Below are 15,295 nucleotides of genomic sequence, written 5' to 3'. Positions count from 1 at the left end.
GGTACCCTGAGGAAAAAAAATAACTGAAAACACAGAGGCACCAAACTAGCCGAACTGAGCTAGTTTGAGATTTGGGGAAAAGAGGACCTGAGAGGATCTGGGATCTTCGGCAGTCTGGACAGATAAGAGGTTCGGGGGCCCCTCCACTGTTCTTTGAATTTCAGGGCAAACCCGCAGCTCTGAAACTTCAAGAGCCACACGAGGGCCTTAGCTGACCAGACAGACTTGGCACCGATCTGCCCCTGACGTCACAGCAGTCAGACCGCTGAGTCCCAGGGAAGGCTGTTCACAGCAACACCGGCCCCTAGAAGACCAGACTGGTAGGGCTGCCTCGTCTTAGAATGACAATACCCACTCTTTAGGATCACCTTCCAGAGTCAAAAACTAGTAGAAATCCCAGGATGTGACCAGCCCCATCTTCAGCTTTTGCTTCTATGAATGTTAAGGAATTTCATCAATTAGTTAAATCAATTCAAAAGCAAACCACTGTCTCAAAAATAAATCAGATGTGCTCGACACCTTGCCGCTACACCAGTTTTTTCAAGAGACTCAACAATTTTGAGTCAGAAGTTTATAGGTGCTTACGACATAAGTGTGGTGTTAGTGGAAAGAATCTGAGTTTGTGTGTTCTAATCCCAGCCCACTGACTTAATGCTCAGTGAACTTGGATTCGCTTCTTAATGGTTCTGAACCTCATTTGTTCTCCTGTTTGTGAACAAAATTAGCTGCTACTATCTTTTCAGATTGTTAAGAAGATTAAATAATTATGTAAAATTTAAGTAAATGGGGGCTTTAGCAATAAACATTTGAAATAGGTGTTATTTTTCTGACGGGTTGGGTACTGAAAAATATAAAATGACAGTGTCTCTGGTTATATGGGAAATGGTTGGCTCGGAGCAGCGGCATTACGGGGACTTCTCTAAACCATACATTTCTGTAATGCCTAGTTCTTTGCAGTGTTTTTGTAACCAGAAAAGATAAATGGCTCTGGGAGGTCAAGGAGATCTGGGGATCATTACACAAGTTCCAGGCCAGATGTAATTAGACGAGAGACCGTACTGGCTGGCCGCCTCTGTTCTTTCCCAAAAGGCCCTACATAACACTTCTGGCACCAAATGCCTGTTTTCCCATTAGCAGCTCTTCCAGCTCTCCAGACACCAGCTGGCCCCCTCCAGTGCGGCGCTGATGCGCACGGCTCAGAGTTCTGGGGGCGCGGCTCAGAGTTCGTATGGACCCGCAGGCTGAGGGCGCGGCCCCGCGAGATGGGCCCCCTGCAGTCTCCGTCCCAGGTCCCATGTGGCCAGCTGTGCTTCTTGACCCAGTAGCGTCGAGGACCCGCTTTGTGGTGCTCTCTGTGCAGTGCCGGGCTTCCAGCGGTGAGGAGCCGAGGCCCCACCTCCCAGGTTGCCCCAGGCACACCTCAGACTTCACTCATCACTCACATGCAGGGAACCCTCAGATCTGGGTCTTTAAGCCAGAGCCCGGCAGCTTTAGGCCCTCAGCCAGCTGCTTACTGCGTATCCTCACGTGCTGTTCCCGGGGCCTCCAGCCCAGCGGAGCTCTCAGCTGATCGACATCAGTCCCTGGGCTATGTCCTCAGATGAAAACCAAAGTACAGCAGCCTGCATTTTCTTCGCTCGCTGTGCAGCTTCTGGGCATTATCTAGTCAGTAGCCCCTGCAAACCGCCATCCTTGACTTCCCTCATTTACCTCACGTCCCCACATTTTGCCACATTTTCCATTCTTTATTCTCCCTGTCACTGTCGGGTGGAGCCATCACCTTCATCCACAGCGTCCTAATCCGACTTCCTGCCTCCACTGACCCCTCATCTACGCCCTGTTGCTGCCAAGTTGACCTTTTCAAGGGGTGTATCTGTCCCTATCACTGTCCAGTTTGAAGCTGGTAAGGATTTATCCGTCTCGTTAGGGATGGCAGTATTTGACCCAAGTAACCATCCCCTCCTGAGGCCACGGCAGGTCACTGCTTCCATATATGATACAGACTACGAATCCTTCCCACTATAACACCTTTAAAAAAAATTTCAGGTATGCAGTATATTGATTTGACAACTGTATTCTTTACTGAGGGCTCAGGATAAGTGAAGTCACCACGTGTCACCGTACAGTGACATTACAGTATGACCAACTGTGTTCCCTGTGCTGTACTTTCCATCTCTGTGCTTTGCTTATTTCACAGCTGAAAGTTCGTACGTCTTAATCCCGTTTTTGTATTTCTGCTGTGACCCCTCCTACCCCCCCGCCGCAGCCATGAGTTTGTTCTCCGTGTGTGAGAGCCCACTTACTTGTTCAGTTTCTTAGAGTCCACATGTGAGGGAAATCATTCGGTATTTATCCTTTTCTTTCTTTTTTTTTTTTTTTTAAGATTTTATTTATCTTTGAGAAACAATACCAGCAAAGGTGTTGTGGGGGGGGGGCAGACCCCGCCCTGAGCAGGGAAGCCTTCTGTGGGAGTCAGTTCCAGGACCCTGGAATCGACCTGGGCGGAAGGCAGATGCTTAACCAACTGAACCACCCAGGCATCCGGCGCTCGTCTTTTTGTAGCTGACTGACTTCACGTAGCGTAATACCCGCTCGGCCCGTCCGTGTTCTTGCAGATGGCCGGATCTCACTCTTTCTCGTGCCTGAGTGATAGATGCTCTGCCGTGTACATCTGCCACATCTTCCTTGTCCGTCCACCTGCTGATGGACACTTGGGCTGCTTCCATATCTTCCATTGTAAATAATGTTGCCAGAAACATAGGGGATTAAGTGCTTTTGTTGTTTCTTTGTGTGTTTGTTTGTTTTTAGTAATCTCTACACCCAACATGGGGCTTGAACTCACGACCCTGAGATCAAGAGTCATGCTCCTCCACTTGACTCAGGCAGGCGCCCCGAATTAGTATTTTTGTTTTCTTTGGGTAAATATCCGGTAGTGGAACTAACTGGACTCTATGGTATTTCTGTTTTTAATTTTTTGAGGAACCTCCATACCGTTTCCCGCAGTGTTTGCACCAATTTACATTCCCGTCACCGGGGTACAAGGGATCATGTTCTTGCCAGCACTTGGTATTTCTTCTCTTTTTAATACTAGCCGTCCTGACTGGTGTGAGATGATTATAGTGGGTTTGAGTTACATTTCCCTGGTGATCGGTGATACTGCGCATCTTTTCATGTATGTGCTGGCTGTGTGTGTGGCTTACTGGACACTAGGTAGGCATTATTAATTGATATGGGTTGGGACTGAGATGAACTGTGTTTGGCCCCAGGGTGAAATCTATCGTCTTTGACTGGCAGGATCAAGTTTAAACTCTGCCGTCTAGCATATGAGGCCCACTTCGATGTATCCTGCCACCCCACTTCTCTGCCCCCTCATCTCTTTTCTCAGAACTTGACGTAAGCACACCGCCGAGAAAAAGCTTTCCAGGACCCTCTCCCCCTCCCGCCAGGTGGGTTTTGATTGTTGTGTGGGTTCCCGAGCGCCCCGTGCACACAGAGGCCTTTGTCACAGTGCTAGTGCGCTCCTGCACCTTACCTTGGGCTGTAGGCTGATTTACTTGTGTCTCCCCTACTAAACCATAAGCTCCTTTTTTGTTTTAAATATTTTATTTACTTATTTGAGAGAGAGAGAGAACGAGATAGGGGAGGGTCAGAGGGAGAAGAGCCTGATGCGGAGTTTGATTCTGGGACTCCGGGATCATGACCTGAGCCGAAGGCAGACGCTCAACCCACGGAGCCCCTAGGTGCTTTTCCTTCGTGGTTTGGATTCGCCTTTCTCTAATGGCTAGTGGTGTCAAGCATCTTTTCATGTACTTGTTGGCCATTTATTTATCTGTGTTTGGAGAGAGGCCTATTTAGATCCTTCGTCCATTTTTCAGTTGGGTTGTCTTTTCAGTATGACTTGTAAGAGTCTTTAATATATTCTGGATACAGGTCCTTTACAGACATATGATCTGGAAATGTTTTCTCTCTCCCTGTGTTGTGTTTTTACTTTTTTTTTCTAGCTGGAGCATAGTTGGCGCACAGCGTCCCATCGGTTGCGGGTGTGCGACGCGCCGGCTGAGCTCCTCTGCGTTGTGCTGTGCTCAGACAGTCTCCGCTGCGGTCCGTCCGCATGCTCGCGCTTACGCTGCCACTGACAGCGTTCCCGTGCTGTGCCTGGTGCTCATCTTTTCACGTTTTTAGTGGCCTTGTTTGCAGCACGAAAAGTTTTAACGTCGGTAAAGTCCAATTTCTTTCGTCATGATGGTTTCGGCCCCAAACCCAAGAAGCCGATGCCTAATCTCGGGTCGCGCAGATGGACTCCCGTGGTTTCTTCTCAGCATTTGAGTGATTCAGCTGTTAGGTTTAGGTCTTTGGTCCATTTTGCGTTACATTGTGTGTGTGTGTGTGTGTGTGTGTGTGGTGTAGAGATTTAAACTTCTTTCTCAGTCTTTACCTCAGTCTTTAGGCTGAACATACGGATCTTACTTTTTCTGAGGAGTTACAGTGTGAGTTACAGTCAGAAGGTGACTTCGGTGGCGGCCGGTGGGGTCTGTCGAGAGGGTGCGGATAGGAGGGATGTTACGCTGACGGGCGCGGCAGGGTCAGGAGATGAGGGTCGGGACCAGCCCCACCTCCCGCTGCAGACGTGAACATGAGTTTCGCCTCCCCCATTTCCCAGTGGGTCAGAATCGCACGGGCCCACGGCCTGACAGAGAACCCAGATCTTTGTGTCCCAGTGGTGCTAGCTGCCGGACAGCTCTCATGCCCTCACTTGGTTCTCTCCTCAGGTGTCTCTCTCTTCGGCTTGTCGGCCCTGTTGATCCCTGGGAACTTCGAGTCTCATTTGGAGCTTGTGAAGTCCCTGTGTCTGGGGCCATCACTGATCTACGCGGCCAAGTTCGCGCTGGCCTTCCCCCTCATGTATCACACCTGGAACGGCGTCCGACACTTGGTAAGTGAACGGTTGGCCGGTACGTCTTCGGGGGGAGGGAGTGAGGGGACTGTAGGGGTCTCCTGCGTCGCCTGCGTTCAGTGCCGCCCCAGAGGCTCGTTGTCTGGGCTCTGCTAGGGCTTCCAGGGGGGAGCTCAGCTGGAGCCGCGCGCGCCGCGGTAGCCCTGCCGGGGACCCTGCCGGGGATCCTGCCGGGGATCCTGCCGGGGATCCCGCCGAGCTCTGGGTGTTGGCCTGGCGGGCCCTCGCGGGGTCTCGGTGTGAACGCTCCCATTTCTGTGAGGCGTGTGGCTGAGAGAGGCCCCTGAAGCCAGGCCGCCCCGATGACACAGAAGGCGGGCTTACTGGATAATTAATTGGTACCTGCCATGTGTCCGGTGCCTTTCTAGACCCTGGGTTTTCAGTTCTGAGCTAGATGGTTGCTCCTTTCAGTCTGTCATTCCTACTAACCCGGGGTGACAGGTCCAGCTGGACTCAAATTATTAATTTAATTATTAATTCTAATGTTAACTTCTGTTACCTTGACTTTGGATTGCGTGAACTGGATTTGGGTTTTGTTGAGCTCTTGGAGAGAATGGGGCCAACTGTAACAGAAACTAGGTACCGAAGATCCCAGATTTTAATACTGGGCTTAGGAATCTTTTTATGGCCTGAAAACTGTCCATGCTGCCTCCTACATGACTTTTCTCCTCTCTCTCTCTCTTTTTAAAAAAATTTTGTTACTGTTTTAAAAATTTATTTATCTGAGAGAGAGAGCGCGCATGCATGTGTACTCAGGGCGTGTGAGCCGGGGAGGAGCAGAGGGAGAGGGCCATGCGGGCCGCTGAGCGCGGAGCCCAACATGGGGCTCGATCCCTGGGCCCTGAGCTTCTGACCCAAGCCGAAACCAAGAGTTGGACACTTAATGCACTGAGCCTCCCAGGAGCCCCTCCTTCTCTCTCTCTCTCTCTCTTTTTTTAAAGATTTTATTTATTCATTAGAGCGCACACACACACACACACACACACACACGAGAGAGACAGACAGAGAAAAAGAGTGGGAGAGGGGGCAGGGGGAGAGGGAGAGACAGACTCCCCACTGAGCAGGGAGCCCTATGCGGGACTCGATCCGAGGACCCTGGGATCATGACCTGAACTGAAGGCAAAGACTTAACGAACTGAGGCACCCAGGCGCCCCCCCTCCTTCTCTTTTATAAAGGGATTAAAGCTGAATCATGCCTGCCCCAGGTCAGAGATCAGACCCTCTCCAGCATTTTAAGATTTCATGTTTTGTGATCTCTCTAACCCTTTGTCTTGCTTTGTATCCCAAGAAGACGGTAAAGATTCCATTCTTTCTTTTTATTTTTTAAAGATTTTATTTGTTTATTTGACAGAGAGAGAGATCACAAGTAGGCAGAGAGGCAGGCAGAGAGAGAGGAAGGGAAACATGCTCCCTGCTGAGCAGAGAGCCTGATTCGGGGCTTGATCCCAGGACCCTGAGATCATGACCTGAGCCAAAGCCAGAAGCTTAACCCACTGAGTCACCCAGGCGCCCCGATTCCATTCTTTCTTATCTTCCACATCCTTCCTAACCTGAGTCATCGGTCAGATGGGTACTCCTGCCTTAATCTGACCTTTATAATTTCCACATCAGAATCTAGAGACCAATAAATAAATAAAAAGAATCTAGAAACCAGCACCTTTTGAATTTCAGTCTGGTCCAGTAGTTGAATGGAATCGGAAAAGTGAGAGACTAAATGACCTATTTAATTAAGTGTATCTATGCCCTGTGCCCTGGGTCAGTGTTCCGTTTGATTCCCAGTGACCTTACCTCCCTCCAGGAGGGGACAGAGGAGAGCATTTCCGTTAACGACTTCGACTTCGTATTCCACAGAACAAACCTCCCTAATGAAAAGCAGCTGATGAGCTTCCTCCGGTCACATCCGGACTCTAGCGGGCTTGCCTGGCTGCGGATTGGCTTTTGTCTCAGTCTGTGGGGAGGGAAAGGGAAGAGGTTTTGCAAAATCTCGGGGCTCAGTCAAGGTTTTTCTGCCCCGGTTCCTCCCCTAATGGTAATCTCTTGGAGAGAAGTGAGGAGCCTAAAGGCTTTTCTTAAGCCCTTAAATCTGCTTTTGTTTTTTCTTGTAGCAAGTACTGGCTCTGGGTGTGGGACCAGACTTGCTCTAGACGCTTCATGGTTGCCTTCCCAGAAGATCTCCTGGGGATAGGGGAGTGGAACTGGTAGGAGTGATGGGGGTGGGCACGGACAGGGCCTCTGGGGTTCTAGACAGTATATCCCCCCCTCCCCGGCACCGCCAGCCAGTAGGACTCGGGGTCTTTTTGGTAAAGCACCATGCCTGTATAAGCAAGACAGCTCTGTGTGGCATCTGCTTGACTCCTAATCTGATCTAGATGGAGGCTTGATTCTCCACCCGCAACCCCTCCCCGCCCCCACCCCGGCTCTCTCTGACTTTCCTCTTAAGTCCTCCTCATTCCGTTTAACATTCACAGTGTGGGCGTTTGTGTTACCCTGGGGCAGTCAAGTGTGGAAAGTGTAGCACCTAAAAATTCTGCCTTTGCCCTCGGAGAGCTTTGAGGGACGTGGAGTGTAATAGGAGTATATAACACATTAGTGTCCCTGCGTGATAGGAGAGGCTCGATCAGTGTTTTTAAAACCCAGGTTTTTGATGGAGTGGGTAGAAAATCAATTTACTGGGTCGTTGCCAACAAAACCAGAAATTTAGGGGCTCCTAGCTGACTTAGTCGGTGGAGAGCATAACTTGACCTTGAGCTCAAGGGTTGAAGCCCCACACTGGGCATAGAGCTTACTTTAAAAAAACCAACCAACCAACCAACCACCAGAAATGTAATAGCAGACAGTATAGAGAATGCAGCACACGTAGTAATGGTAAATATTGCTTATTCTTTTATGAACTTTTGCTGTGAATACACTGGCAAACAAAATTAAGAAATAGTGTTCTTGATCCGGTGGTGTTTTTTAGGAATTCTAGGTCTGTGACTGGACGTTACTTCTCAAAGGCCGGGGCGGCGGGGGGGGGGGGGGGGGGCTGTTGTGGGGGGTTGGTTCTCCGATGGACTGCATCTAAGAAACCGAGACTCTTCCTACATCCCTGTTCTGGAGCTTCAGGGTGTGTGTTAATCAGTTGTTTCAAAAGCCTCGCAGTAACATGTCTGCTAGATTTATTCAGCAGGGGACTTTTCTCCCCCCGTGCAACACGTTTTAGCATTCTGAGGAACTAGTTTGTGGAGAAACAATTTGGGAAACACTGATTTGGTTTTGTTGTCATGAGGGAATGTTTAACCTCTTTAGTCTGGAAGGTTTTGTATATACGGGCTGTATTTTGTATCTAGGCCTTTTCTGTCGCTGGGACAACTGGGTGGTAGGTTTCAGACGTAGGGTTTTGAGAAACATGGGGCCCAGAAGAAGTGCTTTTGCCTTGGAACTGTGCCGGGGGAGTTGCCTGTTCTTGAGATGGAACCACTTTCTCGGAAAGGAGAGTACCTAGGGCCCTGATTGCTGAAATTCTTTCTCCTTTTTTTTTTTTTTTTTTTCCACCTCTTCTTTTTTGTGCAGGTATGGGACCTTGGGAAAGGCCTGAAGATCCCCCAGCTGTACCAGTCCGGAGTGGCTGTCTTGGCTCTTACTGTGTTGACCTCTGCAGGGCTGGCCGCCATGTGAAGAGCCGAAGTTCCCAGCATCGTCTTCCCCTAAATGATTCCCTGACCTGCCTTCCTGTTTGTCACTCTCATCTCCAGCCAAGACAAAGTTCTCCTGATTTACTTAGACCCTCTGTGCTTGCACATCCCCTTGGAGCTCAGTGGCGGTAGAGTACCTCCTAGAAGCAGAGCAGTGGGAGAGGGTCCAGTTTCCTCCCTTGTTGCTAAAGATGGAATGACTCAAAACTTCCCTTTTCCTGCCCCCAGCTTGCAGCCTACTCTGGGCCTGGAGGCCGTCATTCTCTCTCCGTATCGGGCCTTGATTTGTGCGGACAGTCAGCTCCTTCTTCCCAACACAGTGGAAACAATGCCAGCTCTGTGGCCTCTGCCATGGGGACTGGGAGTGGGGCTTTGGGTGCCACTGCCTGTGGGTTGCTGGCTTAAAGGACAGTTCTGTTCATTGGTCAGAGCCCAGCGTCCTCAGCACCCACACAGTGTGACTGGAAGAAGAGGAGTGGGGGTGGGGGGAGCCTGCCTGTCCCAGCCCCCGGGAGGTAAAGAGGGTCGATTGGCTTTAAAGCAGGTGCTTTGGGGAGAAGATATCTAGCTATTAGTGCAAAAGGAAGGTCCAGGAAATTACAATGAACATATTAAGGGTTATTTTCCCCCCTACAGTTCTGGAAAAACAAGCCTCTTTTCTAATCCAGATTCATGTGACATCTGTTTCCGAAACTGAATTAAAATACTCATTTTGCCTTTGACTCTCCTTGAAATCGAGAAAACCAGGAGAACTGCGTTCGGGCGGAGCCGGTTTCCTCCCCTCCCTCTGGCCTCGGGCATTTGCATCCCCCAACCTGACCTTTCTGAGGAGGGAAACCGCTTGTCCTGCGCCTGGCCACTGGGACCGTGTTTAGGGAATCGAATGCAGGTAGCCAGAGACGGAAGAACATGGGAAGCCGCAGAGGAGGAAGGAGCGAGAGAGAGGAGGCGAAGCCCGTGGAAGCTTGGCATTATCGCGGGCTCCAGAATCCCGCTGAGAACTGTTCATAATCCTCAGGGGCCAGTTCAGCAAACGGTCCAGTAAGGAGCCAGAGGACCGGGGGAGGTGGCAGCAAAGGGATGATGAGCGAAGTCCGTCGAGTGGGAGAGAACAGAGAGCCGAGATAAGAGAGGAGGGGTCACGGAAGACCTGCCAAAATTCATACTTTCACGGGAAAACTCGCTGCCTATAAAATCCGTGTGGGCCGGCCGTCTGCATCTCTGCCTCCTTCGGCAGGAGTGCGGTCTGGTAGTCTCTGGAAACCCAGGGGTAGCAGACCTCTCTTTCTGAGTTGTTGGCCAACGGGTTAGAGCTGCGGGTCGGAGAGGAGGAGCAGTGACCGTAATTGGGGGCAGTTGGACAGGAAGATGTCACTGAAGCGCAGACAGCGGGGACCTCCTGCCCCAGCAGTCTTCCTCCCCGCTCCGAGTACTCTCTGCTTCACGTGACGATCACTTCCCCCTTCTTGCTGCAGGAGCCCTGGGAAGCCTTTGTAGCCTTCCTCCAGCTTAAACCCTGCATCTTCTCTAGTTGACCGCGGAGTGGGAGACCAGCGTTCATGAGGGAACACTCTGGCCTTAGAGCTGGGGGGGCTTGGCAAGGCATAACACTGAGCAGCAGCGCCAGGAAGACCGCGGAATAGGAGGGTGTGAGCAGCTGTTGGAAGCTGGGAAGGGCATAGGGAACATCGTACCTTTTCTGGGTGGCTCCTTACCATTTGGGTGCTTGGGACTGGCATACAGTTGTCCTCATGTTTGTTATTTTGCCCTAAATTTCTACTTACCATCTGTTTTTTCTTCTCTGACCTCCAGTCACTTCTGTAGATCTTTTATCAAACTATGTGTATCCTTTTGCTTGAGTTTTACTTCGATAACTCTGTCTAGTTTGTCTTCCCGTGTGTTCTGTCATCAGACGTGAAGTCGTAGACAAGGAGAGTCTCTTCTACTCTGGCTTCCCTTCCCTTTTCTTCCCCTGTCTTCTCCAGACATGCGTGTGTGTGCTCTACTAAGCGATCATATTTCAGACTTAGAAGTTTTAGTTGTGTGTGCTTAGGATGAAAAATGAGGGGCTGGGGGTAAGAGGCTGGTTCTTTGAGGTTTCTTTTGCTACAATTTGGACCAACTTCCTCTTGGTCACTTTTGGAGGAGAGCTGACCTAGTCCTTGTAAGAATGTGTTCTGCCTCAAGCACTGCCACGTTCTTTTCCCTGCTCTACTTCCCCGAACCCGCCTTCTAGTCGTGGGGTACAAGAAGCAGCCGTAACAGAAGGAAAAAACATCCAAGTCAGTAATAGATTCAACAGATGATGTTTATTTTCCAAGTTTGCCTTTATTCCCACCCTATAATTTCCCTGTTCTGCGTCCCTCGCTGGGGGTCTTGCTTGCATCCCTCAGACGAGTTTTCTCAGTGTGGTCCCTGGGTGCCTCTGGAATTCCAGGCTTGCATTTCTGGACTGCAGCTGGATTAGGACCTGCCGGGGGTTCTAGCACACGTGGACATCCTGGTGGGCTCTTGAGAGAGTTGGCTGGGCTTTGGGGACCTGGAGTGTGACCTGCAGAGGGGTGTGAGCTTTGGGGTCGGTCTGGGGAACTGAGCTTTACATCTGGGGAGCCAGGAATAATGGTCGGACTTGGGGCTTGTTGTACAGTCTTCGTGATGGACTCCCCGAGTTTCCTCTGATTGTCCGGATCATGAGGCTGCCGGGCAGAATGGAACAGAGTCATGTTTCTGGTCAGGCCCTAAGTCCTTTCCAGTCCATCTTAGAATGCTCACCGTCTTTCTCCCCATACGATAGACAAAAGGTCAGATCGGATCATTTTGCACTGTGGGGGAAAATGTCCTTAGCACCTCTTGTTAAGAATCAGGAGAGTTAGGGACCAGGTAGGAGAAGACCGGGTTGGTTAGAGGCTCCCTCTCCTGGGTGATGGTGGTATAACAAGAGGGGTTTTTGAGATTGAAAAGAAATGCAGATAATAGGATTTGAGTTGAGGTGGAGGAAGAGATACCTTGCCCAAGATTTCAGGACGCAGCCCATTGGAGGCCTTGAGCAAATCCGGATTTTTCTGTATCCATCTGGTGAGGGAGGCAGCACCAGCAACCGTACGGGAGGTCAGGGTCACCCGAGCAGGGGGTATCTTCAGAGGCATTTGCCAGGTGCCCATAAAAGAGCCCCAGGGGCTTGCCTAAAAGGAAGAAGACGAGGTTCTTCAACAGGCTTTTCCCAGGACTGCTGACCTGTTGGCGGTCTGTTGTCTGCCTTCCCCCCTTCCCCCCTGGGATGCGTGGTAGTGAACTCAGACGGAAAGCGCAGTCTCCCAGGCTCCCCCCTCGTCCTTGACCCCCTTTCTCACTTAGGTTACTCAGATTTTTTCACCATATTAACTCTGTTGGCTTAACTTAAGTCTAGCAGAGTACTCACTGCGTTAGTATCACATGAAGGTGTTCATTCATCGGTTTAAGGCATTCTGGGTGCGAAGCACAGCTCTTATGCTCGATAAACTGGCTGCAAGCTTGGGGACAGGCATGTTGCGATGGGAATTAGATTGAGCTTTAATTTCCAGGTAGCGGCCATGCCAGACTGTAAACCCCCATGTTGGCTACTCCGGTTCTGTGCCCCAGTTCTTGACCTTCCTCAGGAGGAACAGGGATCAGTATCTCACCTTGGAACGGGGCACTGAAGGCAACAGATGACCACGATCATTGGCGATAATCTGAGTGTAACCTTCATGGGAGGAAATTCTCTGGGGTAGAAGCGAGGAGAGAAGTGCTTGTGAAAATGGAATGGAAAAGAGAGAGAAGGTATCCTAGGGGCTCGAGTTCAGGGCTGGGGGAGGGGAGAGGCTATGGGTATTTAGAGTTGGCTAAGGGAATTAGGTGCCAGTGCATTCCAGATGACGTGGTGGAAAGAATCAGAAACTGGCCCCATGGGATCTCTACACACGTAATACCTCCTTCGTTGGCTTGGCGGGACCCCAGTTCCGCAGATACTTGGGTGAGAAAGCTTTTTCATACTGTGGAGAGAAAGATGAGAATCTCTGTGACGCTCAAAGGCCCTGTGCCTGGGAAATGATGACGAGGCCCAGTTCGAGTTGATGACCAGAGACCTAAACAGCCAAGCTAGGCTTAACTCCTATAGAAGGTGTAATTTTTTCGTCTAAGTGTGTGTTTTTCAACATGGTGCCACTAGCCACATGGGGCTGTTGGACACTTGAAACGTGGCTAGTCCCATTAGACTAGGGAGGTGCTTTTTAATTTCAGAGAGTTAGTACAAAAAAGAAGAGAATGTAAGCATTGTATTATAACTTTTTAAATATTGAGTAAACATTGAAATAATATTTTAGACTTACCGGGCTAAATATATTATTAAAGTTAATTTTATTTCTTTTTAGTTTTTTTCATATAGCTACTAGAGAATTTTAAATTACATTGGTGACTCACATTAGCTTTTTATTGGGCAGCCCTGATCTAGACCAAGGATGGGCAAATGTGGTCCATGAGCCCAGTCCATCCTCCTATCTGTCTTGGGTTGACCTGAGAAAGCAAAGAATTGTTTTTATAGATGGATATTTGTAATTGATTTGATTAAAGGGAACAGTAGTTTTGCATCCCAAAGAAGTGTTTTCTCATCCCAAAAGAATTCTATTTTTTCATTTAGTATTACAAAAAATTAGTTAATTTTGTCAAGAATTTAATGGAAAAATATTTTCTCTTGCTATTTTAAGTATTACATCTCTGATTTTTGCCTCGTGGCCCTAAAACATTGAAAATATTTACCCTTTGGCCCTTTACAGAAAAAACCCTGCTGACCTCTTGTTTAGATCCTACAAACTTAACCCCGAGATGCCTTTTGCTTGTGCATGGAGCCTCTCTACCCTGAATAGTTAAAGAGGTGAAAAATACCATCTCACCCCACATTCAGCTACTCATTCAATAATCAGAATGCTCTGGGAGGGTCAGTCCAAAGGCAAAATTAAACGTTAGAGATGGAAAAAGAACTTACCTGGTTGGCACTGTAGTTAGTGGCCATGATCCTGCCACTTTTTGCTGTTTACCCTTGTTGCCTGGCAACGGTGGAAGGCGGACCTTCCGGACTGCCGGCCCTTCTACGTGGTGTTCAGGTTCTTGGATGACACCGCCCCAAACTCTCCCTGGAAATTCAGGTTTGGTTTCATTTTAGAACTGCCAGAGGCAAAGTGTGGAAAACGTGGTGTGAAAAGCACCAGTTTTGGAGAGTTAAGTGGTGGCGCCAGGACACAAAGCTAAAATGGCATTATGGTATCCATTTCCTGGGTGGTCAGAATTAATGAGAAAGTGAAACTGCTGTGTGAGTTGTGAGTCTATAACAGGAGATGTGAAGATGAAAGGAAAAAAAGTAAGTTGTTCAAAGAAATCATTGTCGACCAAGAGAGCGTTCTAGGGGACAGTTGTCAGGCACCCCCTTCCCCCCTCCAGTCATCCCAACTAACACACCAAGTGTAAGGGCACCCCTCCACCTGGAGAGTTGGAAGTCAAACAGCCCTTGCTCTCTAGGCTCAGGCAGGGAACAGCGGGAGAACATCAGGTCTGGAAAGAGGACTTGCGTGTGTTCCTTGTGGTTCTCAACGCTCTAGAGTCATAACCTTCAGAACCAAGGACTTTGCTCTAGGACATCCATTGCGTCCTCAAAGCCAGTGAGAGTCAAACAACCAGCCTTTCTCTTGGAACTTCTATCTTCAGCTGGTATGCTTTTCCAGTAGAGTTGTAAGATTATCTGCTGGCTACACTCTTTTTTTAAAAAAATCAACTAGTTTTTGTTTAATGGAAAAAGCAAAGTATGTGGGGGGAATTGTTCCATTTTTACAGCAGGATGTTTAATGCCGAGCAAATCTCCATCTGCCTTCAACTCCCAGTCTCGGTCCTTAGAGAGAATTGCTGCTACTCTCGTGATAGTAACTACTTTTACTGTTCTCTTGTGTCCGTGCATTCTAACACCGCTAGTGGCAGAATACCCACATTGTCCTGTGATTGCCTTTTTAAACTGTCTTGGGGATGTTTTTTCACGACAGTATACTATTCCATTCTAGGACACAATGTTGTGTACTTATTTGGTCCCATCTGGGTGACCAGTTAGGTTGTTTTCCAATCTTTTGTTGTTAATAGACATTCTTTTTAAGATTTATATATTTGAGAGGGAGAAAGAGAACATATGAGCAGGGGGAGGGGCAGAGGAAAAGAGAGAGGGGAAGCAGACTCCTCTCTGAGCGGGGAGCTCCTCTCCCGCTTGATCTCCCGAAACTGCAGTCATGACCTGAGCCGAAACCAGTTTGGACTGGAGCCATCCAGGTGCCCCTGTTATAGACATTCTTGCAATGAAAAGCTGTATATATATATGTATCTCTTTATGAATATATAAATATAGATAGGTATATAATTTTATGAACATGTGATTGATAGGATACATTTCTAAAAGTGAGTTGCAAAGGCAGATGGCTTGTTCATTTAGAATGTGAGTTGCCAAAAGACAGTGTGCCAGCTTGTACAAGTTCTGACCATGAGGGCCCAGTCCTCTCTTTCCAACATGACTACTCATGCTGTTATTGTTTTTGTCAACCTGATAAGAATGAATATAGTTGCCATATGCCAGCCACGGTTCTGATTGCTTTTTATTACATTTTCTCATTTGGTTCCT

The 15,295-nt window shown here is 48.9% G+C and overlaps 2 protein-coding genes and 1 long non-coding RNA gene across 4 annotated transcripts in view; 2 read left to right on the top strand and 1 right to left on the bottom strand.

The window, feature by feature from the left end:
- Nucleotides 1–9,350, top strand: part of SDHC (succinate dehydrogenase complex subunit C) — a 51,370-nt gene extending 42,020 nt beyond the window's left edge. For both annotated transcript variants that reach the window (XM_082704221.1, XM_082704222.1), the window contains exons 6-7: nucleotides 4,770–4,933; nucleotides 8,507–9,350. In XM_082704221.1, the coding sequence (XP_082560347.1) occupies nucleotides 4,770–4,933; nucleotides 8,507–8,611 (269 nt within the window). In that variant the 3' untranslated portion in view covers nucleotides 8,612–9,350. The remainder of the gene's footprint in view (nucleotides 1–4,769; nucleotides 4,934–8,506) is intronic.
- Nucleotides 1,241–4,763, top strand: LOC309850376. Its single transcript, XR_014304215.1, has 3 exons — nucleotides 1,241–3,210; nucleotides 3,295–3,446; nucleotides 4,002–4,763. It is a non-coding gene; the product is annotated as an uncharacterized lncRNA (long non-coding RNA).
- A 1,568-nt stretch (nucleotides 9,351–10,918) lies between the features above and the next one.
- On the bottom strand, nucleotides 10,919–14,971 carry CFAP126 (cilia and flagella associated protein 126). Its single transcript, XM_082704220.1, has 5 exons — nucleotides 13,628–14,971; nucleotides 12,576–12,638; nucleotides 12,288–12,368; nucleotides 11,634–11,810; nucleotides 10,919–11,324 (listed from the first exon to the last, which is right to left on the bottom strand). Exons 1-5 carry the CDS (start codon nucleotides 13,652–13,654, stop codon nucleotides 10,968–10,970), a joined length of 705 nt encoding a protein of 234 aa, XP_082560346.1. The 5' UTR covers nucleotides 13,655–14,971; the 3' UTR covers nucleotides 10,919–10,967.
- Between the last annotated feature and the right edge of the window lie 324 nt (nucleotides 14,972–15,295).

The sequence above is a fragment of the Mustela nivalis genome (genome assembly GCF_964662115.1).
Source record: "Mustela nivalis genome assembly, chromosome: 16".
In the NCBI taxonomy this organism is placed as follows: domain Eukaryota; kingdom Metazoa; phylum Chordata; class Mammalia; order Carnivora; family Mustelidae; genus Mustela; species Mustela nivalis.
This window is presented reverse-complemented; position numbering and strand designations above follow the sequence as displayed.